Below are 24,995 nucleotides of genomic sequence, written 5' to 3'. Positions count from 1 at the left end.
TTGAAGATATAGAAAACCTCTTCTCTATTGAACATGCTGGTGCAATCCTGGGACAGCCACCGGCTCCCTCCCCCCAACTGAGGGTGCAGACCCTTTCAGATGGGGTCTGGGCTCCCTGTGAGCCCTACTGCTAAGCCAGGGGGTCCTTGCCTCAGATTCTTAAGTCCCTAACACAGGAACCCTGAATGCACTCTAAAGGTAATGATTTTCCATTGGAAGATGATTAATACTGAAACTGGCAGAGAGAGAGAGAGACAACATAAAAAAAATTCCAGTTCATCCACAGGAGATTCTATACAGCTTCGGATGTCACAGTAAAATCTGTGTGTATAGTGAGTAGAAGGGAGGGGTGTGTGCGTGTGCGTGTGTGTGTGTGTGATGCAGCGAGTTCTGGGAGGAGCGTCCACTGGGGAATGGGTGGGCACTGTCACAAGCGGAATGGAGGTGTGTGGGTGGAGAAGGCTGGCGGGCGAGGACCTGGGATTTAAGGTGCTGAACTGATTTTATGCTTAGTTTTCTTGCCTTTTTTTTTTTTTTTTTCTATCCAGGAAGCCCCCATGGATTTCTTACAGATGAGGTTGGAAAAAAGAGTACCCTGTAACAAGTTAAAATTAAAATAATTTTTAAAAAATATACCATCCCCAGCCACAAAAGAGCCCTTGTTCACTTTTTCCGTTCATGTGCTCTCTTGGACTTGTTCTCTACTCTCTCTCTCTCTCTCCTCCCCTTCTTGCTGCTCTTGTCCTGATTCCCAACAGAGATCCATCGTTGCTAGAGGCAGGATTGAAGACTGTAGGTCATGCGTCTACAGCCAGCCGTTCATGCGAATAGGAGACTAAAGGAAGTCCCTTACAGAGATCATGCCGTTAGCCTAGAGGAACGTGTGCGCACTTCTGCAGCCTCCGGTCCCGCTCTCCTCCCGTGTGCATGGCAGAGTGTGTGGAGTTCAAGGGTTGGGTGTCGAGGTGTGATCCTGAGGAACACAAAGAGGAAGAGGGGAGTCATTTAGAACTTAAAGGTGCAACTCAAAGCAAAACCCCAGATACACAGTTGTGTGCCAGTTGTTCGGGCAGCGTCCAATGCAGGAAAAACAGCCTCCCCACTCTGCCCCGCCCCAAGCAAGGTGATGCACTGAAAGGCGTTGAGTTCAGAGCCTCTGACTTTCCTGTAATACCTGCCAACTTGCAGCCCAGAAGCTGCCTCTCCAGGTAGCTGCCCGAGCCTACTGCTGAGCTCCCCAGGAAAACTGCTCTGACCTCAGAGAGGAGGCAGAAAGTTCCAGGCTGATGCAGTCACCTGGGGAGAAATCCCCATGTGTCCTTACACCCAGGAGAGAGGCCATTTTCATGAGTCAGGGCATGACCCAGAAAGGGACTCGAGGAAAAACAGTGCCCACCATTTTCTCAGATCAGTTCAGCCAGCATGCATGGGCTTCTGTGTGCCAACCCCGGGTATCCAGAGGTGGCACAGACATGATCACCATCTTGGGAGCTCATGGCCTTAAGGAACCGTTGGCCCTAGTCCACTAGCTCTTTACTGTCAGTGCCTCTGGCTCCTCTCCCCAGGTTTCATGGAGGGACAATCTCAGTCTTGGCAGAGACCTTTGGAGAACAGCTGCTCCCTCCCTAGGATCTTAGGTATCTTAGGCTAGAAGACAGCAGCTTGGCCTGTGGGCCCAAGTCCAAATTGTGGGGCCTCGGGATTCACAGCAAGACACCACTCCCACCTCCTACAGCTTCATTCCCACACTGTAGAGAAAATTCCATGTTTCCAATGCCAGCAATTTAGCATTCTGTCTGCATGGGTCTTGGGATGGATTGGGAAAAGGACCTTTACCGGAAGAGCAGTTGACAATCTCTTAGATGGGGCAGCAAGTGACAAGAGATGGGCTGACACTCATTCTGATGCAAAGCTGTCCCCAGATAAGGAAACATCTTGGGCTCTTCAGGTGATGAAGTTGGGGAGGTACCTGGGGGTAACCTAGGTGAAACTGAATCAGGTTCTCAAAGGATGGGAGGGCGGGTTAGGTTTGTTGCCAGAGGCTGTTCTAACGTTGAAATAAACAGTTTGTACTGCAGTAGCTTCAAAGAGCTGTCATCCTGGAGGGCAAGACTCTTCCACCCCTACCAGGGCCTCCTTGTCAGCCACACCCCCTTTTCTGTGTCCAGTGAGCCCATAATCCTTTCCTGCTCCTACCTGGGTTTGATACTGTCCCATCAAAACTGCCATCCAGTCTCATCTCCTCTGGGGTTCTGCGCACTACCCTCTCCTGCATGAAGTCTTCTAGATAACTCTGCTCTTATTTTTCTCCTCTTGTTTCCAGCCACTATCCCTGCTTATCACCATCTTGAATTGAAAACCATCACAGAATAGAGTGGTTTCTGAAGCCAGAAAGCCTGTGTTCACATCCTTTCGGCCAACTTCCTGCTGCCTGACCATGGTCAAGTTACCTATGCTCTCTGTGACTCAGTTTCCTCTGCTGTAAAAGGAGGGCACCGACAGGACTGCCTCATTAGACTGAAGTGACAGGCCTAGGAGGGTAAGTATTACGTGAGTGTAAACTATGACTGGGCTCTCTGCAAATGCTACTGCCTTTGTCCTGTCTTGACCTTTCCACTTCTGCATTATTTGCCTTGCTGGAGTGAAACATGAACGGCAAGAGTGGGACCCTAGCCTTCCCTGTGGTCCCCACATTGTCTGCCAGTGCTAAGCACATCTCAGATAGGAAGCCATGTAATATCTTGAGCCTGGAGACAGGCTGTGGTCTCCCGACCATAGAGCAGAGGGGAAATGTGAAGGCTTTAGTGATGATTCTAATGTCAATGCTTATTTCATCTTTGTTGAAACTGAGGGTCCAGGAAGAGCAGTGACAGGCCCAGTGGGGCCAGCCAGGGGTAGGGACAGAAAACTATTCTCCTGGCTGCCTCCAAGACTCTGCCTCCGTCCCTTGAGAAAGGCCTTATCCTTTAAAGAGCTTAGAAAATAGCCCCTGCTGATCCTTGTGGCTGTGCCCATAGGTTCTTCTCCTCACGTCCTATATCTGTGCTGTCACCTGTTCCCACTCCAGTTCAGTGTCCCTGGCCCCCCCCCTCTCCCCACCCCACTTGTCTATGAGGCCTGCAATGGCTGGGGAGTGAGAGTGGACTGTGACTTAAGATATAACAAAACAACAAAATAAAACATGACCCCTTGCCTCCCTGCCCCCGCCCATTAAGAGTCATTCATTTTAAAACTTTTAGAATATTCTGTTGTTAGAGCTAATGCGAGTCTTGTAACCACAACATCTGAATGGAAAGTGTCTCTTAAAAAGAACCAAAAAACGCAGAAGCCTTTTCGCACTGCGGCAGATCTCTGAGTGTCCCAGGAGACAGACCACATAGATGCAGGGAAAGCCAAGATCCAACCCTGTCCAGGCTTCTGGTTGGGTGAGGGGGGAGGGTGCTGCCCCGCCCCTGCCCTCTGCTGCTCTGCTCTCTGCAGTCCCTCGAGCAACATACTTGGACCTGAATACTTGGCACAAAGCAAAACCTGCCACCTGCTGCTGTCTGCACCGAACAATCAGGCCTCGATGAAACTGCAATTTTCCAGCTTTTTACCAGAAAACACCCCACCAGACTTTGATGCAAAATTCTTCCCAAGGTTGGGACTGATTGTGGAGAGCTCAGAATGGTTGACCGGAGTCCCTTCAGTGCTCACCCACGATGGGGGGTTCTAGTCTTAGGTGTTTTGCATCTGAAGAAACTAACCATCACTCATTTTAAATATAAAATGAATTTTATATTTTAATACTAATATTTTATATTCCATATATTTAATATAGAATGCTAAAACTTCATCATTTCTACAACTGAGCCATATAACTTCTAGGAGGTCTGAGAAGAAAAACCAAAATCAGCCATAATAAATCACTCTTCAACATGCTTTAAAAAATCACTGGAGGAACTTGGTACAGAATCTTGAGATCCAGCATTTTAATTCAGTGGGTCTGGGGTAGGGATTAAGAATCTGCATTTACCCAGACTCTCAGAGAGTGTGAATGATACTGAGAAACACTGCATTTAGAATTGAACAATTTACAGAGCTGTTCATAAACATAACCCACTGATCACCATAACCATCCTACAAGGACATATCGGCTTAACGGCTAAGGGTCCTGCAGCTTGCGGGGTGGGGGGCGCTGACTTGGCCTGTCACTCTATATAATTTTACAATTGATTGGGCACCAGGAAACACATGTTCTCCTACCAGCTCCACACATTACACGATTGACTATCTTAAAACCTCTTTAGTGGGATGCAAAACACATTCTGCAGGGAGTATTTTCATTCCCCCTCAAGGAGCTGGAAGTTCAGGGCAGCTAAGTGACTGGTGTTAGATAACAACCTGGACACAGCAGAAGCCAGGACCTGAAGCCAGACTCCCGAGCCCCTTCCTCAGCCTCAGCTTTCACTCTCAAACAAATATAGTCAATTCTCGTTACTCGCAGTAGTTCTCTTCTCTAAAGTCACCATGAACTCTGACGGAGTGAACGCTGTACCGCTGCTCCTACGGAGAACACAGAGGTAGGCTCCTGGGAGCCTCTGTTCACACTTTTGTCAACTGATGAATACCTCCCCTTGTTTTATGTGTTTCTATCAAAGACACCTTATTCTACATACACACAGTTGTCTCATCAGCATTAAACTCAAAGCCACCACACTCTAACTCAGGCCTGACTAAAGCTCTCCTAACACACACTTTCCCCATAAGGCACGTTACAGCCTCTGTGTACTTTGGAACCCTAACCAGGACGGTAGCTCTGGACTTGGAGGCCATTTCAAACAACAAAATCACCAACAAAGAGTACAAGGATGCAAAACACGTGGCACTAAATAGACCTCTGAGAGAACGCTTGTTTACAGTCTGAAACAAGGAGACAAGGTGTCACCTAGTCTGACCTCAGCTGGAACAGGCACGCTGGGCCACTCAAATTTTCACCCCTGTGTACGCGTCTGTAAATGAGAAAGTGTGTTGGTTTCAGGTAAAAATAAATCTAGCTGGTAGGTGAATTTATTAAGTGTGACGTCCATGAACAATGACGACTGACTGAGTGGGTGTTAGATTAAGGATAAGGGGAGCCTTCAGCCCTGCCCCCCTTCTCTGCAGCCTTTTTGTTGGGAGCTTAGTGCACTGGAAGCTGCCTCCTGGCTCCCTGGGGCCCAGGCAGATGCCTGCCTCCAATTGGCTCCCTCAGCCCTTTCCCCACCAGGCCTCCCGGGCCTCTTCTAGGCAGAGGCCCCTGCATTTTTCTGGAGCCTGACATGGCATCAGTGGCATGGAACCCTGTCACCTGTGGGGGTTTCAGCCACTCTGTAGAACATCTACAGAAAATTACACAGATAATTCGAGGCACCCTCTATCGCCCTTGCCTGGCTTCTGGGCTGCCCCGTGCCCTCTTCCAAAACATCAGTAGGACGGAGCCAAACAAACTGAAATCCAAAGCCACTGATACTGCTACCATAAGAAAAATAAGACAGAAGAGTACACTTTCCCTTCACTCTCTGCTTTTTCAAATCATTTGCATTCTTGGATTATTGCCAGGATAGATCACCACTAATCTAAACCAGCAGCTGGATGGGACACGCTGGTGGTGTAAGGGTTAACTCTGTGACCTCCTTAAGCTGCTGAGGAGTCAGGTCTAATTTTATACTATAACTGGATCTGCCAGCAGCCCTCCTTTGGCCCAAGTGCTGAGGTATGTTGGAGGCCAGAGTCAGCACTTCTGGGGACTCGGAAAGCAGAGCCTGTTTTTCCCTTGCTGCTCAGCCTGAGCCAGGCCCTGGGGGTTTAAATGGCAACGGCCTGGTTAGTGCTATGCTGGGGCCACAAGGCTTCATGGCTTCCTGCAGACTCCCACCCCGATGCATCCTCTACTGAGCTGCCCCGAGCTGGGCACAATGAAGGGCCTCGGGGCAGCTCAGTACAGGATCCCTCAGGGAGGATGGAGATCAGAGCTGGCCTCAGAAACCCACAGCACTGCACAGCCACAGAGAGCCTGTGCCGGGCTCCTGCACGTCACGCACACCCTGTAGCTTAGCCACACCATGCATACCGTGTGCCTCTGTCACACCATGCACACCTTGCTCCTCAGTCTCACCATGCATACCCTGCTCCTCAGCCACACCATGCACACCCTGCTCCTCAGTCTCACCGTGCACACCCTGCTCCTCAGTCTCACCATGCACACCCTGCTCCTCAGCCACACCATGCACACCCTGTTCCTCAACCACATCATACACTTACCGTGCACACATAACCATGCACACCAAGCCCTGACAACCCTAACATGCAGGAAGAATGCCATCTATGCTATGGGCCTTTTCACCTCACCCTTTCCTAGAAAGCAAGGAGAAACCTATTTTAAGAAACACCAAGAAGAATTGAAGCTTTGGGTTGATCAGGACTTTTGTTAGGGTCCAGATTCAAGAGACAGTCTAGTTCTGTCTTTTCGGGCACTTACATTGAAATGTCACAGGCAAGAAAGACTACTGTACTCTCCAGTGCCCTGTCCTCCAACCTCCAGAACCCCCTTGCTGGGTTTCCAGGATAATATTTCTATTGAGATTTACTGAGTGTTTATAACACATCAAAGCACTTTTTCAAATCTGTTAACGTTGCACATCTTGAAAGGTTATTCAGCGGGTTCTGGTGACTGTGTTTCCTTGATCGGGATGCAGAGACACAGAAGCTTTGTCTCAAGACCACAGCAAAGGCCATTCATCTGTATCATGCTGGGCCAAAGGGGTGTGGAGGAGAGTGTTCGTGGGAGCAGGGGTGGGACAAGGAAGAGAGCCATGCCACAGGGCCAGGCCATGCAGAAAGGATGCAGAGAGACATGTTACCTCCAAAGAGGCCATTTGAGGGGAAAGGGCTCAGGATCACTGTTTCCCCCTTTTCAGGCTGGCCCGCTTCACTATCTGAGCCCCCTTCCTGCCCTCTATCAGGTCCGGCTGCAGGTTGCTCCCTCTCAGCTCCACCTGGAGACAGTAGCAGAGAGGAAAAGCAGGACAGATCACACAGAGAGACACGGCAAAGACAGACAAGAGATTGAAAAGGCCTCCTCTGGGAGGCTCGAGGGTGAGCCCAGAGGGGGTGAGACTGAAACCGGAAGAACTGGTGCACAGGTGAGCAGCAGGTAAAGGTGCGGTCACTCAGCAAAGCGAGGGCCACCTCAGTACCTTGGCGTGTTTCATAAAGTAATCAATATCAGCTTCCAGATCACTAGGGTCCTCTAGGGGCCCCTCAACAATCACCTCTTCATGTTCCTGGGTGTCACCGGCACCAGATGAGTCTATCTGCCGAACAACTTTGCGAATGATCTGGAAAAAAAGAGGTAAGGGAGTAAGGGCTTCTCAAGACAGAGCTGGAGAAGAGTGAGTCCCTAGGAATGAGAGCAGGGAACTTTCCTTGAGTGGCCAATAACAGGGACACTCTCTCCCCCACATGGTGGTGTAGACGTGCTTGCAGAGCACTGCTTCAGCAGGGCTAGAATTCACAGAGGGTCAGGGCAGTTTTCATTACTTATCAGGGTCTGACCACATGTCACTTCTATCTTGAGCCCATAGCATTTCATTCTGCCTCTTGGCATGGGTGAAAATACCGTTTGTCTTCCTCATAAGTTCCTAATGTCAGAGGGCACTTCTTTTCTGTGTAAAGTAATTCAATTCAGTTCACCATTCTCTTATCCATTCATCCATATATTCTAGCAACTGTTTACTCTGCCCCTCCCATGTGCTAGGAGTGGGAAATACAAACATAAGCAGGAGGGCAGCTGAGCATAGACAGAATCTTGCTCCACCGTAACATGAGTAGCCACGGTCGGTGGGGGGTAGAAGGGGGTCTTCCAGTTCCTCCTTCCTCTCCCTTGTGCCCACATCTACTACCAAGTTTGGTGCTCAGAACCACAGGCAAATTCCTGTCTACTGAATGAAATCTGTTAACAATCCAATGCATTTCCACCTCCTTTTTATGTTAGGAGGCACATGGTAATCTGGGGCCATACTGCTGTCTTACAGTTCTGTTTTGAGGGTTCGGTAGCAGAGGGACCTGCTTTTTCTGGAACCGAGTAGCAGGAGCTAGACAGGCTGAATCAGAAAAAGAAACTACAAGGAGTTTCAGATGGGGAGTGAGGAAGACAAGGGCCCCCCACACCTGGACAAACCCCCTGAGGGGGTTGCTTATGCCTGAGGCTTGCTCACCCTTCCATTATAGCAGCTGAGAGCAACTGAGGGAGAATTCCACTGCCTTCTAACCTCTAGCCCACCTCCCTCTTTCCAGCTCAGGGGGATGCACTGCACCCACCTTCTTGGTGACAATGTTGCCCTGCTCATCCGTGAATTGTTCCTCTGTCACTTGCTCCCCTGGAATATTCTGAATCTCATTGCCCTGGAAATAGAGAAAGGGAGAAAATTCAAGATTGGTAAGTGAGAGTTTGGGAATAAAAATGGAAAAGGAGGAGGTAGATCAGCAGCAGCAGCAACAGCCATGGTTTGACAAGTCCTCAGTGGACTTGAGGTGAGAGGCGCCCTGTAGGCCATGGGCCTGCGGACAGGATGCAGCCTAAGCTTGCAAGTGCTTTGTGTCTGCTTTGTGCCTACAACAGCAGCAGAAGTGGGCAAAACAGGGATGACCATACAGGCTTACTCAGGGAGGAGGCCCCGAGACAGAAGGGAGGCATGTGGTTTATATTTTGACGGCCTGCTTCCAGAGGATGGTTGGGACAGAAGCAGGTTGAGGCCTCCTAAGTCCCAAAGCTGAACTCTCGTTGCCACCAGAGTGCATACACATGGCCTGGGCTCCCAAATGACCCCGGGGCCTCCTGATCCTTCTCTTCCATCATGTCCCCTCCCCCAGAGGCCAGAGATTTCCCCAGCTCCTCCCCCACACAGCACAGTCCTGTGCCCTCAGCCCCCTGACTCCTAGTTCCACCGCCCACCTCCAGCCCCAGCCCCGCCTCCTGCCTGGCGGTTACCTTCCAGAGGACCCGCCGCCGAACCACCTTGGTGGAGATGGTCTCCTCTTCGTCACTTAGGCCCCCGTTTTCCCCCAGCTCCTTGTCCAGCTCCTGGTGGATGTGCCTCAGCACAAAGCTCAGGGAGCCCTTGACAATGTGCATCATGTTCTGACAGCTGACCAGGAAGAAGCCCAGCAGCACTAGGGTGACCATGAGCTGGGTGATGAAAGTCCACATCCTCACCTCCTCCTCGGCAGCCTGGCCTAGGGACCAGCGGAGCCAGGGATCCAGCCACTGTGGGGTCCGGCCTCTCATTCTCCTCTTGGACTTCTGAGGGCCCCTCGGACCCCTTCCATTCTCAGTCTCTTGGGCTCCTACTCTCTCTAGGCAGGAGAGCAGCCCCTCCAGTAAATGACCCGCTGGAGTGCCCTCCTGCTGAGCGGCCCCAGGCTCTGCCCACACTCTGGGTGACATCAGGCTTTGATAATTTTAGCTCCCAAGCCAGCTGCCGGGACTGTCCAACTGGGCAGAAGGAAGTCAGCAGGTGCTCCTGTCCTGGGCACTGAGAGCGCATGTCAGAGTCGCTGTGTGAGCGACACCCACCCTGCCCCCTCTTGCCTTTCCTGACCTGATGGCAACTAAAGGCAGTTATGCCCAGGGAGCGGCTGGAGGATGTGGCTGCTTGTGTGTGGCCCTGCGCTGCTCCTGCGGTCATCAGGGTGATGCTCGCCCTTGTGGCCATGGGACCAGCTAATACCCTGGAAAGTGAAGGGCTTATTTCAAAAATAGCCTCTGGTGAGTGATTTGCTCCGGCACAGCCAAATGAGCCCAGCAGGGTCCAGCACAGGTGGTGGGGCCACCCGGAAGCCCAGTCGTGATTCCCAGCAGCCCATGGGCTTTCAGTCCCCTCCTTTATTGGGCACAGCAAGCCGAAGTGTAAGTAGCTGGTGTGTCTATTTAAGGCCTGTCTTCACAGGTTCTTCCCGTTCTGGGCTACCCATACCCATGAACAGGAGCCACATTCTTTGCTCGTTGGTGAGCTATGTGGCAGCTGGGACTGACAGGAATGTCACTTTCCTATCGGGCAGCTTCTCTTTGAGTAGCTGTTGTGCAGCAGAATGAACAAAGATCAGGGACACAGTACACTGACCCTGCAATTCACTGTGTGTGTGTGGCGGGCAGCGGTGGTGGTGGGGTGTTGGGAACACTGGGCACCTTCTCTGGGCCTCAGTTTCCTGACTGTACAGCAGGAATGAAAGAGCTCTCCCGCCCCCATTTCTAAGTGTGCCGTGAGTGTCTCAGGGTTTATGAGAATAAACCCTGCTGTGAATAAGGACAAGTGAACGCTGGTGTGTCCACATGCTGGTGGTGGGCTGTACATTTCACTTAGTAACTCGGTTAAGCCTTGCAATGATCCAGTCATACATGTTCTATAATTTTCCCATTTATACAAAGGAAATGGAGGCACAGAGAGTTTAAGTAGCTTGCCTAGGTGAAGCTTGCCTAGCCTGAGTCAGTTTTCAAACTCCTTTTGCTTCACTAAATATTGCCTCATTTCAATAAGAAAGTATCTGGGGTACAACAAAACAAAAACAAATGGACAATTATAAACCAGAAACATCCTGCAGGGGAGAAGGAGGGGGAGGAATCGGAGGGAGGAGCACAGGGGGCTGCGGTGATGGTGCAGGGTGCATTGGGGAAGGAAATTCTGTGGGGACTACAGCGTGGGGGGGGGTGTGGAGAGGGAAGCAAACATTGTTTAAAAATGAACAATGATGTAAAAATATATAAATAAAAAGAAAATTTTAAAATAAAAAAAAGAAAGTAAGTATCTGGGAAAATAGAAGCCCATGGTCACATATGCCAAGGAGCTGAACATGGCACCGTGTTCAGTTCTGAACCACTCAGAAGAGTCCAGCTTCAGAAATCACCCCCTCCCTTTCCCCTACTTCCCCCAGGTCCATAGAGAAGGATTGGTTGTTTCTAGTCATTTCAGGCCCAACTCTCAAGTGTCAAATCACAGGACTTCTCTCTATCTGTCACTATTTCCAGAGACTCACTAGAAATACTAGTAAATGGCTGCTTCCAAACTGCACCGTAAATGGGCCTTGTTATCAAAGCCCAGGCAGTCAGATGATTAGGACAGCAGTTCAGTGGCACAGCCACCTCCCTAAGGCCAGGGAGGAGGTAAGGCTCTAGCCCCTGCACACTCTCACACCCAGAAGCAGGAATCAGATTCTTCTGGCTGACCGTGTGACACTCGGCCTCTTTGGGCCTCAATTTCCTTGTCTGTACATAAGACAGTCTGACTCTATGATCTAGAAGGTTTCTCTCAGCATCCCCAGGGACTGTCCTGCTTTCTCCCCTCACCAAAGGCTGAGGCAGAGGCGAGGCAGAAAAGAAGCTCCTGGTTTCCTTCTCTCTCCCAGGATCAGGAGCATGGACCCAGCCAGTTTAGGCACCTAAACCCGCCTGATGAGAAGGAATGCACAGGAGTGGTGTGAGGTTAAAAATCAATACAGCCACCTGTCCTGCCAAGGCACATGCTTGGCCAGGAAGCCTTCTAGGTAGAACCCTCGTTGGGTCTATTTAGAGCTGACTGGCAATGTCGGATAGTCAGCATTCCAGGACCACATTGGAGCCTGTCTCTTCCTGGGGGCCTCAAAAGTGGCTTCGGGGGTCCCCCCTGGTGGCGCAAGGGGTTAAGACGCAACCTAGGAAGCTGTCCTTAGCCTCTACAACATGAGTTCGATCCCCCCCGGCCAGCCAGGGAGCTACCCACATGGCACAGCAGACCTCTCCTGACTTACCCGCTGCTCCCCTCAGCAGTGTTTCAATCTGCCTGTCCTGCTCCCCACTCTGTCTCTGGTGAATCCTCTCACCACCCCCATTCACACCCCTCTGGCCTGTACCCCAGCTCTTGTATGCATAAATAAATAAATCTTTAAAAAAAAACACAAATATTCTTTAAAAGAAAAAAAGGTGGCTTCGGGGGCTCAGGTTCAGATTGCAGGGTGGGGGGTGAGAAGAAAAGAAAGAAGCAGAGGAAAGGAGAGGCAGGTGGGTTTCTGGGTGAGGGGAGGTGCTGACTAGAACATAAAGAAACAAGACAAGAACACATCACTGATGCTCATAGACCAGCAATGAAGAGCATATCAAAACACATAAATTTAAGAACCCATATTAATGAGATGTTTGGGATTTGCTTCAAAATAATATGGGGTGGGGAGATGAAACAAGCTGTGAGTGGGTAATTATGGAACCCAGTTGGTGTATGCTGGCTTATATTCGCATTGGTTTGCAATTTTCATAACAGTTGTTTTAAAAAACCACATTAAATACGTTAAAATGGATGTTCATGGGGGGGGGCAAGAGAATGGGAATGGGAGTGAAGATAAAAATAAAACAAGCAAAGAAGGGTGAACTGACAGGAAGACTCGAGAAGGAAGAGGGGGAAGAGAGAGCCTACAGGGGAACATTCTTTCCATGCCAGCCCCTATTCCACTTTGTGAGCACCACCCACAGCATCACAGAATTCCCAAGCTGGATGAACCCTGGTGATAATCCAGTCACTCCCGAGTTTTCCAATGAGGAAAATGAGATGCCAGAACAGAGTGGCTGGGCCACCGCCATGGCCACACGACACGACAGGACCAGAGTCAGCTGGACACTCCTCTTGGTTCTAAGCCCTTTCTAGAACATGCTAGAAAGAGAATAGAAACAAACCCATGACTTTGGAGTTAGCCACAGCTAACTCAGACTCCACCTCAGAACCTGTGTGTGTCTTCAGACAAGTTGCTCAACTGTTAGCTAAGCACAGTCCTTAGGGAGCAAGGAGCCAAGAGCTGGTAAGGGTAAAGCCGAGTAGGCTGGGCCTGTAGTTAGAAAATGGCTGCCTCCCCCTCCTCTCAGTAGGAATCAAGGCAGACAGGTAGACCAGGACCTTGTATCCTAACTTCTAGAGGTGAGTTACTCCCTCGAATTTTGGAGAAAGGAAACACACTCAGCTTGGGGTAGTGGGAATGAGGCTGCAGGAGGCCTCACACCCCTGCCAGGTCTGAAGTAGGCACATCAGGTTCCTGCGGGCTCTCACCTTTACCAGCCTGGAGAGCGTGCTCTCAGCCTCTTGTGCCCACTCTCGGGAGCCTTGTCGTCTTCGTTCCCTGTCAGTCTGGGGGCTCTCCATCTCGGGCTGCTCTATCCTCACAGGCTCAGTTGAAGACACCAGGACCTTCTTGTACTCCCGAGACCCACTGGGCTCCAGCCCTTTGACAGTGGTGACTGTTTTCTGGAATGAGTGTGGGCCTCGTGTGACTTCTTCTTGCCAGAAACCTTGTGTGGGATCTTGCAGGTAAGAGACAATGGAGCCTTCCCCATCCCAGTCCTGTAATCTGGGGTCCAGGAAGAAAGAAAGGACACCAGTCACCCTTCAGTCTCTGCTCTATCAGACGTGCCCCACCTTTATCCAGGACACACCCTGCTCTGCCCACCAGGGGGCAGGGGAGTGTAGGCAAGCCACACAGCTGATTGCCCCACCAGAGAGGCATGGACTGGCCATCCAAGCTGTCTAGTGGACAGGGACAGAGACCAGTGCCATGATCCCCTCCTTTTGAGAGGACAGCTCTCCACTCCAGGCTGCCGAGGAACTTTGCTCACATGGATGGGCCTGTTACCACAGTCTCCACACCAGTATCAACCCCACCTCCCCCAGCCCTATGGCCATCCCACTCAACAGGCCTCACCCTGGTACTCATCTGACCAGGGAATCATTTCTTTGCCTTGAAATGTTCTCTTCATGGCTTTTAGGATACCACATTTCCCCCAACCTCCAGGGACACTCCTTCTCAGTGTCTTTTGTTTGAATCTCCTAATGTCCCCGATTCTGAGTATGGGCCTGCCCCAAGGCTCAGTTCTCAGGCTCATCTTTATCTATATCCATTTCCTAAGTGGGGTCATCAACCCATGGCCTCACACCCCTCAATAGGCCTCACACCCTTGTGCCCGGATGTATGTCTCTAGCATCTTATCCCTGAACTACAGAGGTGTCCATGCTTGCCCTACACCTCCACCGTGGATTTCTAATAGGTGTCCAAACGTCGTCAAACCCATATTTGTGTGCTCTTCACCCCTGACCTGTTCCACATAGTCAGTCTCCTCACACAGGCAATGGCGTCTTCACCCTTTCGACTGCCAGGCCAAGGAGACCAGGGTCCTCTCTGTCTCCTTTTTCCCTCTCACACCTCAATTTTAAAATCTATCCTGGACACATACCAATTCTCACCACTATACTGTTACCTTCTTATCCACAGTGCCTCAGCTCTTGCATCGTGGCTCACTTCCCTGCTTCTAACCCTGGCCGTGTCAGGCTACTTTCAACTTCAAACCCTCCACCATATCATCCAGTAAATGCCAAGGTCTTTCTGGGACCTCAAGGTCTGACATGGCCCCACGACCTCCCTGACCTCATCTCCCTTGACCCCTTGGCTCTAGACACCAAGACCTTCTCACCTTCCTCAAATGTGCCACCTCAAGGCCTCTGTGGGATTTCTTCCCCCCGGTACTCACAAGTCTCACCCCCTGACTTCCTTCAAGCCTTTATACCAATATGACCTCTGGTTTTCTGGGTCACCCCGTCTATAATTTCAACCACCCTGCCTCCTATACATACACACCTCCTGTCTCCCTTCTCTGCTTGGCTTTTCTGTTTAGTACTTATCATTATCTAATATTTCTCTTCTAATTAGTTTCAATTTTATATTATTTATTGTCTGTTTCCCTACTAGAGCATAAACTTCTGGCAGGAAGGGACTTCTGTCTGTTTTGGTCAAGGCCACCTCTCCAGCACCTATGTGTCTGGCACATAGTAAGCCCCCAATATGGCATGAGAGAGTGAATTCATCTGTCCCCACTGCAAGACTGACCAAGGTCCCAGAGCCTAACTCTGCAACCCACCTATGCCTAGAACTCTGGGCTTCTGGGTCCCCATGGAGTGAACTGCTGTTACAGTGACCAGCACACAGTAAGTGCTCAAGCAATGCTGGGCGAGTGAATGGCATCACCGGCTGTTAGAAGATGCCCTGTCTCCAGGAAAGCCAATATTTCACTTTGAAGCCTCACAGGCTCAGCCTGTCCTCTTCTTCCCAATCGTCAAAGGATTCATTTGGGAAACTACTTAAGTCCTGGCTGTCTCATCTTCTTTATAATATTCTTTCTCTCCTGAGGGATTCGGCTACACCGTGTGTCAGGGTGCAGTGTGGGTGGCAAGGAGCGATTTCCCATGACCTGGCTGGTCCTGAGCTCTTGGGTGGCCACAGCCTTCTGGGAGCACACAAATGATCTCCTTGCTTTAGGGAAAATGTAGAAAGCACAACAATATGGAGGAAAGGTCGCTGTCACTTACTGTGCCATAACCCTCCACCCCTGTCTATTTCTGTCTCTCTCCCCCTCTCCCCAAGGCTTCCTCTGCACTTGGCATTGTGCTGGGGCTGTACTGGGTGTCCGCTGTGTGGATGTGAATTGAGCCAGTGGCCTGGGGACTCTCAGTGTCTTCAGAGGTGCATAAGGCCCTTCTGCCTGAACCCTAATCCTAACCCAAACCCTAACCCCGGCCCTAACCCCATGCTGCTTTCCTGCTGCTGGCACAGGACCAGGCTTGTCATCACAGGAGGCTTGGTGAGAAGAGTCACCCAGAATAACTATCTCTTAACAGTTCAAAGTTCTGTCTTGCCCCAGATAAGCCCACCAGCCTCACTCTCCTTTTTTAAAGGAGTGTAAGTAGAAGGGCACCATTTATACGCTCTGTCACAGGCAAGCTGTGTCCCTGCACAAGTAACAACTGGGCCCTCGCACTTCTAGATTTCTGAATATCGTCCTCACAATAGACACAAGAGAGAAAGGGAATCCAGAGCTCCTGCCTCCTCCTACATTTAGAAGTTGGGGTTTCCGGGCTTTATGTCTCTCTCCTGAGTACCCTCCCTCCTGTCCCAACAGCCCCTCCTGTTGGCCTGAGGTCTTGGGGAGGGTGTCTTGGAGAGGAGCAGGCCTTTGTAGAACACAGCTCATCTCTTGTTGGACAGAGGCCTGAGGGATGCCTGGCTGGCTTCAGAGGCAAGCTGGGTCCCCACAGATTTTATTTCTCCAAGGGCATTTAGGATATAAGGTCAGGGTTGGCAGCAGCACCCAAGAACTCCCTCTGTCCTCACTGCTGGGCACAATCTCCCCTGGATGCCCAGGAAGATGAACAGCATCCACCCGGTAGCCCAGCCCTTACCTGTCCTGGCTGGTCTCCATCACCCGACTCACGTTGGGGGACTCTGTGATGCGGGCTTGCACCCTCTGCTGGCCTGAAACAAGAGACACTTCATTCTCTGAGTCCTGCCCTGCACCTGTCGAGTCCTCCTGCCTCTTATGACCTGGCAGCTTCTCTTCTGACCTCTGACCTTCCTCCTGGTCAAGCAAATCGATAAGGCCATTTGTGGCATCAGAATCCACTGTGTCGTCCTCCACAAGTTCCAGAGAGCCCAGCGTGGGGCCCTGGGGTCCCTCGGAGAGCGCCCCCTCCAGCTTCCACTCGTGGCCGGTGGCATCAGAGTCCTCGGCCTTGCTGCACTCCAGAGAGGAGTCCTCAGCAGTGACCAGGGAGGGAGTGAGGCCCGCGGACCACACCTGCATGTCAGACATCTCCAGCATGGCGTCATGCTCCGTGGCCGCCAAGGGGATGGCATCTATGACGGCCACCTCGTTCCAGTACTGGTCTGCACGCAGTGGAGAGGGAAGCGCGTAGTGCAGGGAGGCAGGGGACAGCAGCTCGTCCTGCAGCGAGGAGTAACCTGGATGGGCAGACAGAGGGCAACATGCTCCAGAAGCGATTTTTGTCACACACGCTTACGTGCAAGTCCAGGCACACACACACACAGGCACGGCCAGAGATATGCATGCGCATTCCGGCAAGGGGCTTTCCAAGCTCAAAGTCCAATGCTCAGGCCTTGTGGCTGCTGCCCAGGACATCTGGGCAAGAGAAACAAGGCTCTGGGTTGGGGGAGGGGCAGCCAGGGAGTGGGGCTGGAGAGGAGGGCTCCTTTGCTGGGTGGCAAAGAGAAGAGATTGGAATTCTTTCTTATCCCAGCTCAGAGCACTAGGTAGAGAAGCCTGGATCCAAAGGACTTGTGCTCCAATCTGTGTCCAATCAGATGTGAGCCCAACTTCTCAATGGCAGGGCAGAAAGAAAAGCTGATCTTTCTGTGCCCAAAGTTTCCCTTTAGCACAATCCACAGGGCTTTTGATAGGATGCACCTTAAAGGGAAGGAACCACCCAACCAGAACCAGGGTCAGTGACCAAGTTGCCTTGGAGGGGCTAACGGGGTACACTGAACACCCACAGATCTTAGTACAGTGGTCAGATGAGAAACCATTTGGTTTGGAATGGAGTAACTCAAGTGCCCGATTGGTTCCAGAAACCCTGAATGGTCTAAACAGGTGCAAGGAGGGTTCCAAGGATTCAAAATTGGGGACCAGGTCAGAGGGCAACATGGGGTACCCCAAACACCTACTGTCCTGAAACTCCTCACCCACATGCCCCAAGCTGTTCACCCCAGCTCCAGACCAGCTCCCTCTGGTGGGAGGGAGCCAGCTAGCCCAGTCCCCATGGGCACAGCCTGTCCAACGACTGTTCCTTGATGGGCTCGGGTGCAGTCCCTGAGAGCCCGCTGGAGGCAGTGTGCTGACCCCTTGCTGTTCAGAAGCTACAAGGCACCCGCGTGAGCAGCACAGGGAAATGGGGGGGGGGGTCTGTCCCATGTGGATGAGCAGTGTTCTAAAGGAGGCTCCTCAGTTCTCTTCCAGCCAGGAGCGAGGGCCCCTGCTACAGGGGAAGGAACGCCCCTGACTCCCCTTCCGAGTAGCTGCCTATCTATGGTGGGAAAAGGGAGGAGAAGACAAGAGTCTCCATTCAGAAACTGGGATCAGGAGGGCGCCCACGACTTCTGTGGATCGAGCTGACCCGGGGAGGCCCATGGGTCTGGGTGGGGCTTCCCTCCGCAGCATCTTAGAGCACTTCCTGCCGTCCAGAGAAGCCACCTGACCTAGTTTTCAAACTCTTCATTCTGCCATCCACCCCTCACAGCCTTCAGGCTGCCTTCAGCCCTTCCCCGGCCTCAGGCCTCCTTCCAGCCCAGCCGACCCTGCCCCTTCCCGGCTGGGCTCTTCAGCTCCTCGCTACCCTTGACAACAGCATCTCCAGCTGTCCTCATTCATTCACTCATTCAACCAACAATGTTAATGGAGGCCCAATTACATTCCAGGTGCCGTGTAGGCTGGGGATTACAAACACAAAAACTCACTGACAAAACAGTCTCTCTGGTCCTCTTTTTCATGACTTTTTCCCAATAGCTCTAGCTCACCTCGATTTCCCTCATCTTTGCACCTGTTCTATGTCCCCCGACTCAGCTGCTCAGGTCACTGCACTCTGATAGCAGAGACAAGGTCTGCCTTCCCCTTCCATTACCTAGGACAGGGTTGGGGGCCCACTGGCCCCACTTGCAGAGTTCTTCCCCCATGTGAGGGGGACACAGGAGCCAGAACAGAATGAACTTACCCCGAGTCAGCAAAACCACAGTCACTCACACGTCCTGTGTGTTCCATGTGCCAGGAAGCATAGCATGTGACTGTCATGCATGCTTTCTTAATCTGCCCAGGAGAGCTTTCTTCCTGACTGATCCCTATAAGTCTGTGTGGCTCCAGGTCCCATAATAAGGAGGAGAAGGAAGAGCATAGTCAGTGGGTGGCTGAGGTGGGTGAGGGGCAGGGTTGGGGTGGGGAGGGTTGTGCAGTGGCCTTTTAGCTCTGGCCAAACTAGACGGAAGAGGGAGACGTGGGTGAGTAGAAGTGGGCAGGTCACATCTCACCATGATACTAACTCCAAGTCACCCTAAGTGAAACTGTGACTTAAGCAACCGGGAAACCACAGCTTAGGTCTTCATACCCTCCACAGAAATCCTCCTGATATACGAGAAATGAACATTTAGAATCTGATTATTTTCTTGTTATTCTTAAAAACATTATTCTATTATTTCCATTATTAATTGAACATCTTTTTTATAGAAAACATATCTAACATGCAACTTTTAATTGTCACATTCCTACAAGGAAACTATTATTGTTCCTATTTTATTGATTAGGAAGCTAGAGGTTTAGTAACGACGTGCTTAAGGTCACACGGTAAGGGTGGTCTTTTCACTAGATTTTGCTATTTAATAGCTGTTGACAATAGCTTGAGGTATGCTGAGGTACAATGAAAGCAAATATTTATAGCAGATGATTAGGTAAGTTCTGACACAGGTGTAACCCACAAAACCATCACCACAACTCCACGCACCCGCCATCCCTGAAAGGTTTATTCATTTTTCTTTGTAACCTTTCTCCTACCAGCCAGGGAACCAGTGATCGACTGTCTGCAGTCAAATCTCTACCCCTGAGCTTATACTCCCTGACCTACTTTCTGTCACAAGACATTAGTTTGCATTTCACACAATTTTATATAAATGGAAGAATACAGTATGTCTCTTTTTTCCTGACTTCTTTCACTTTGCCTAATTATTTGGGCTTCATCCACATTGTTGTATATATTGCTACTCATCCATTTTTATTGTGGAAACACATTCTATTGGATGGATACACCACAGTTTATCCATTCACCTGCTGACAGACATTTGTGTTGTTTCCATTTTGAGGATATTACAAATAAAGCTGGTTGCCTATGGAATATGCTTTCTTTTGGGGGGGGGGTAATTATCTAAGAGTGGAATGGCTGGATCATAGGGCAGGTATATGTCAGTTCATGAGAAACAACCAAAGTGCTTTCCAAAGTGGCTATACTGTTATTTCACATTCCCGTCAGCAGTGTATGAGAGTTCCTGTTCCTCCATCAACTCACCGGCACTTGGTAAGGTGTAGGGGGCTCTTCTTGTAGTTTTAATTTTTATTTCCCTACTTACTAATAAAGTTTAGGAGATTTTCATGTGCTTATTTGCCATTTGTTTGTCTCTCGGGTTAAGTGTCTGTTCAAATATTTTGCCTATTTTTTATTTCTCTCACTTCTGAAGGATAATTTTGTGGGATACAGAATTCTAGATTTTTTTTTAATTCTTTTTTTTGGTGTCCATGCTGAAATTTTCACACCACTTTCTACTTGCTTGTGGGGTTTCTGAGAGGTTGGATGTCATTCCTATCTTTATTTTCTATAGGTCAGGTGTTTCTTCTTTATTTCCTCTGGTTTCTTTTAGAATTTCTTTGTGATTTCTGTAATTTGAAAATTATATGCCTAGGTGTTGGTTGTTTGTTGTTGTTGTTGTTTTTTATCTGACGTGGTGTTCTCTGAGTTCCCTGGATCTGTGGATTGGTATCTGAGATTAATTTGGGGGAAATTCTCAGTCATTATTGTGTTGAATATTTCTTCTATACTTCCCTTTCTTCTCAGTCTGGTATTTCCATTATGTGTCTGTTACACCTTTTGCAGTTATCCCAAATTCCCTAGATATTATTCTTTTTATCCTTGTTCTCTTTAATTTTCAGTTTTGGAGATTTCTACTGAGATATTCTTTTTTTTAAAAGATTTATTTATTTATTTTTACAAGCACTGGGTACAGGCAGAAGCGCGGGAGGGTGAGAGAATTCACCAGAGCCAGAGCAGGGAGCACAACAGGCAGAAGGACTGAAGTACACTGTTGAGGGGAGCAGCGGGCGGCAGGAGAGGTCTGCGCGCCATGTGGGACCCTCACCCGGTGGCCGGGGATCGAACTGGTGCTGCAGAGGCTGAGGACAGCTTTGCAATCCAGCACTCAACCGCTGCACCACCGGGGAGGCCCTCTACTGAAATATTCTTAAGCTCAGAGATGCTTCCTTTATTTGTGTCCAGTCTACTAGTATGCCCAGTAAAAGCATTCCTCATTTCTGTAAAGCATTTTTTGACCTCTGAAATTTCTTTAAGGCTCTTTCTTAGAATTTCCACTGCTCTGTTTACATCATCCATCTGCACTTGCACGATGTCTACTTTATTCATGGAGCCATTCGTATATTAATCAGTTTTTAAAATTCCCTATCTGATTATTCCAATGTTCTCACCATGTCTGTTTTTGATGTTTGTTCTGTATCTTCAAATTGTGTTTCTCACCTTATCCAGACATGAGGTAATGTTAAGAGGAACTATTATAAATAGGTCTTTAAAAATATATGGTGGTAAGATTTGCAGGGAGGAGTAGTGTTCTATTTCTACTACTAAATCTCATTCAGGTAAGCTGTTCTTCTCCATATTCACCTGTCTCTCCCCAATTTTAGGGGTGGCAATTTACTCTGTGCCCTTACTTCTATTACAAATCCTAGAAGTGTTGATTTTTTCACTTTGCTCAGCTTTTTACTTGCTGTTAGGACACAGTGGTAACTTCCAAGCTTTTTACATGCAGGCCCAGATACTGATTTAGTTTTGAATGTTAAACCACCTTGCATGTCAATAAACCCCAATCGTCATGATGTACTATCCTTTCTACACAGTGCTGGGTTTAATTTATTAAAATTTAGTTTATATATTTTTTCATAAATGTTCATTAAGAATATTGGTTTGTAGTTTCCTTTTAATGCCTTTTTGAAATTATTATGATCAACAATAGGTAATGCAGACCTCTTAGAACAGTTGGGAAGTATCATGTCTTTTAAATTTTTCTAAACAATCTGTTCCTTAAATGTTAGAATTGACCAGTGAGGTCATCTAGGCTTGGAATTTTATTTATTTATTTATTTATTTATTAAAAAAAAAAAAGATTTATTTATTTATTTATTTATCTATTTATTTATTTATACAAGCACTGGGTACAGTCAGAAGCGCGGGAGGGTGAGAGAATTCACCAGAGCCAGAGCGGGGAGCAGAACAGGCAGACTGACGAAATACACTGCTGAGAGGAGCAGCGGCCAGCAGGAGAGGTCTGTCATGCCATGTGGGACCCTCGCCCGGCGGCCAGGGATCGAACCGGCACTGCAGAGGCTGCGGGCAGCTTCGCAGCCCAGCGCTCAAGCGCTGCTCCACCAGGGGAGGCCCTTGGAATTTTTTTTTTAAATAAAATTTGTTGCTTTACCATTGATTTACAGTACTACATATTGTAAATTGTAGTATAATTTTTGCTTTTAAGCATAATTACATTTCATATAGATATGAAATACATAGGTTATTTCTTCCTATGTAATAGTTTGAAAGTTTGTGTCTTTCAAGAAATTTGTCAACTTTATCTATGCTTTCAAATGTGTTGGCATTAAACTGTCATAATATTCCCTTTTACCTCCCATAGGCTGTTTGGTGCTGCAATTTCTCTTATTCCTGACATTGGTAATTTTTGTCTCATCAGTTTATCTAGAGGTTTAAAAATTTTATCACTCTTTTTAAAGAACTAACTTCTGGTTTTATTGTTTTTCTTAGTGTTTTCAGTTTTTAAAATTTCTACTCTGATCTCTAATTTTTTTTTCTATTTTATGTTTAAAACGCTCTTTTTTTCCTAATATATTAAGGTGGAAGTTTAGGCCACTGATTGGAAAACTTTTCTTTTCTAATGTGGTCATTTAGTGTTATGAATGTCCTAAATATGGCTTGACTGGCATCCAATAAATTTTGGAATCTTGTGATTTTATTTCGGTCAATTCAAAATAATTTCCATTTTCCCTTTTGCTCTTTTTTTGGTCTGTGGGTTACTTAGAAGTGTTTTATTTAATTTTCAAATATTTGAGATTTTCCTTCTAGCTTTCCATTACTGAGTTCTAAATCAATCATACTGTGGTCAGAGAACATTGTTGTACTTTGTACAACATGAATTATTTTCAATTTATTGATATTTGCTTTATAACCTAGAATATGGTGTGTATTGGTATATGTTTCATGTATAATTGAAAAGACTATGCATTCTGCTATTGTCATTGGGTTGAATATTCTATAAATGTCAATTAGGTTAAGTCTTGTTCAAATTTTCTGTATGCTTACTGATTTTTCAACATTCTACCAATCATGAAGACAGAGATATATTGGTCTTCTGCTGTTACTGTGGTTTTGTTTATTTCTCATTGCAGTTTTCTTAGTTTTTGCTTCATGTGTTTAAAGCTACATTACTAGGTGAATAATCATTTAGAATTTCTATGCCCTCTTGATGAACTACTTATCATTATGAAATAATTTTCTTTATCCCTGGTAATATTCTTTGTTCTGAAATATGCTTGTCTGCTGTAAGCATAACTGCTTCAAATTTTCTTTTCATAAGTTTTAACACAGTTTAGCTTTTCTTATCCTTGACTTTTTTTAAATAATTATTTTTATTTATTTATGTATAAAAGAACTGGGGTGTAGACCAGAGGTGTGGGGAGTGAGAGGATTCACAGAGACAGAGTGGGGAGCAGAATAGGCAGACCGACTGAAATACACTGCTGAGGGGAGCAGCGGGCGAGACAGGAGAGGTCTGCTGCACCATTTGGGTTATCTCCCTGGCCGGGAATTGAACTCAGGCCGCAGTGTCTGGTGATAGCTTGATAGTGCTGAGACTTTAATCCCTGCACCACCAGGGAGGCTCCCTATTCTTGAACTTTTAAGGAACTTGCATTTTTATATTTGAAAGGCACTTCTTGTAAGCAGCATATACTTAAGAATTTCTTTTATATCCATTCTATCGCTCTCTTTTAATAGAAGCATTTGAGTTATTTACATGTAATGAAATTATGCATTATGGTTAGGTTTAAATCCATCCCTGCTAACTACTTGTTCCATTTCTATTTGTTTCACCTGTTCCTTGTACCCTTTTGCCGCCTTTTGTGATTTCTTTGGATTGACTGAAATTCTTGGATTCCATTTGATTTATTTTCATGCCCTATTAACTATATTCTTTATTTATTTTAGTAGTTGCTTTAGGGTTTATAGTACATTATCCTTAACCAAATACAATGCATTTTGAAGTGATACTATGTTGCCTTGGCATATGGAAGATCCTTAGAAGATTACACTCCATTTCCCCTCTTGACTTTTGTACTATTGTTGTTATAGTTTTCGTTTTTGCATATATGATAAACCAAGCATTACATAGCTGTTATTTTTAAATGGCTATCTTTTAAAGAGATTTAAACCATGAGAAAGTCTTGTAAATAATGGAAAATGTGTGTATTTATCCTAGATATTATGTAGGTCCATATTTCTGACTGGTGTTGTTTTTCCTTTGGTCTGAAAGATTCCTCTGCTCCTTTTTTATTTTTTAATTGCAGTAACACTTTACAACACTGTATAGGTACCAAGATTACATTTCTTACCATGCTCACAACCAAATGTGAAGGATTTGGATTTTTAATTACCAATGCTTATGGTATGGGCCTCCTGGTGATGAATTCTCACAGCTTTTGGATGTTTTGAAAAATCTTTATTTGCTTTCACTTTTGGAAGTTATTTTTGCTGAGTATATAGTGCTCTAGAGTTCTACTTTAGAAATGTTTTTCTTTAGGGCTTCCCCTGGTGGCACAGCGGTTGAGTGCTGAGCTGCGAAGCTGGCCACAGCCTCTGCAGCACCAGTTCTATCCCCGGCCAGCGGCGAGGGTCCCACATGGAGCGCAGACCTCTCCTGCTGCGCCCACTATTCCCCTTAGCAGTGTATTTCGTCAGTCTACCTGTTCTGTTCCCTGCTCTGGCTCTGGTGAATTCTCACACCCTCCTGAGCTTCTGAGTATACCCAGTGCTTGTATAAATAAATAAAACTTAAAAAAAAAAGAAAGAAATGTTTTTCTTTAAAGATGGGATCTACTTTAAAGATGTTGCTCCACCGTGTCACATTCTTTCCAGTGAGAACTCTGCTGTCTTCCTTATCTTTGTTCTCTTTGCGCAGTCTCTCTTTTCTCTTTTACTACTTTTAAGACTTTCTCCTTATCACCATTATTGACAGACTTGCTTAAAATGTGCCTTGGCCTGCTACTTGCTTTCATGTTTACTGTACATGTGCTT

At 47.8% G+C, this 24,995-nt stretch overlaps 1 protein-coding gene across 6 annotated transcripts in view; it reads right to left on the bottom strand.

The window, feature by feature from the left end:
• Positions 1–946: 946 nt before the first annotated feature.
• The window catches only part of ANK1 (ankyrin 1), a gene marked incomplete at both ends in the record, with an annotated part of 212,277 nt that continues 188,228 nt past the window's right edge, over positions 947–24,995 (bottom strand). Inside the window, 5 exons of one of the 6 annotated variants that reach the window (XM_084231770.1) lie at positions 947–973; positions 7,218–7,358; positions 8,341–8,424; positions 13,086–13,383; positions 16,263–16,821. In XM_084231770.1, coding sequence (XP_084087896.1) covers positions 947–973; positions 7,218–7,358; positions 8,341–8,424; positions 13,086–13,383; positions 16,263–16,821 — 1,109 coding nt within the window. Of the gene's footprint in view, positions 974–6,917; positions 7,017–7,217; positions 7,359–8,340; positions 8,425–9,010; positions 9,351–13,085; positions 13,384–16,262; positions 16,822–24,995 lie in introns of those variants that run through there. The other 5 variants (XM_084231771.1, XM_084231769.1, XM_084231772.1 and 2 more) reach the window with 5 other exon arrangements.

Source organism: Talpa europaea (genome assembly GCF_964194135.1).
Source record: "Talpa europaea genome assembly, chromosome: 4".
Lineage (NCBI taxonomy): Eukaryota > Metazoa > Chordata > Mammalia > Eulipotyphla > Talpidae > Talpa > Talpa europaea.
Note: the sequence above shows the minus strand (reverse complement) of the source record. Positions and strands in the feature narration are given on the sequence as shown.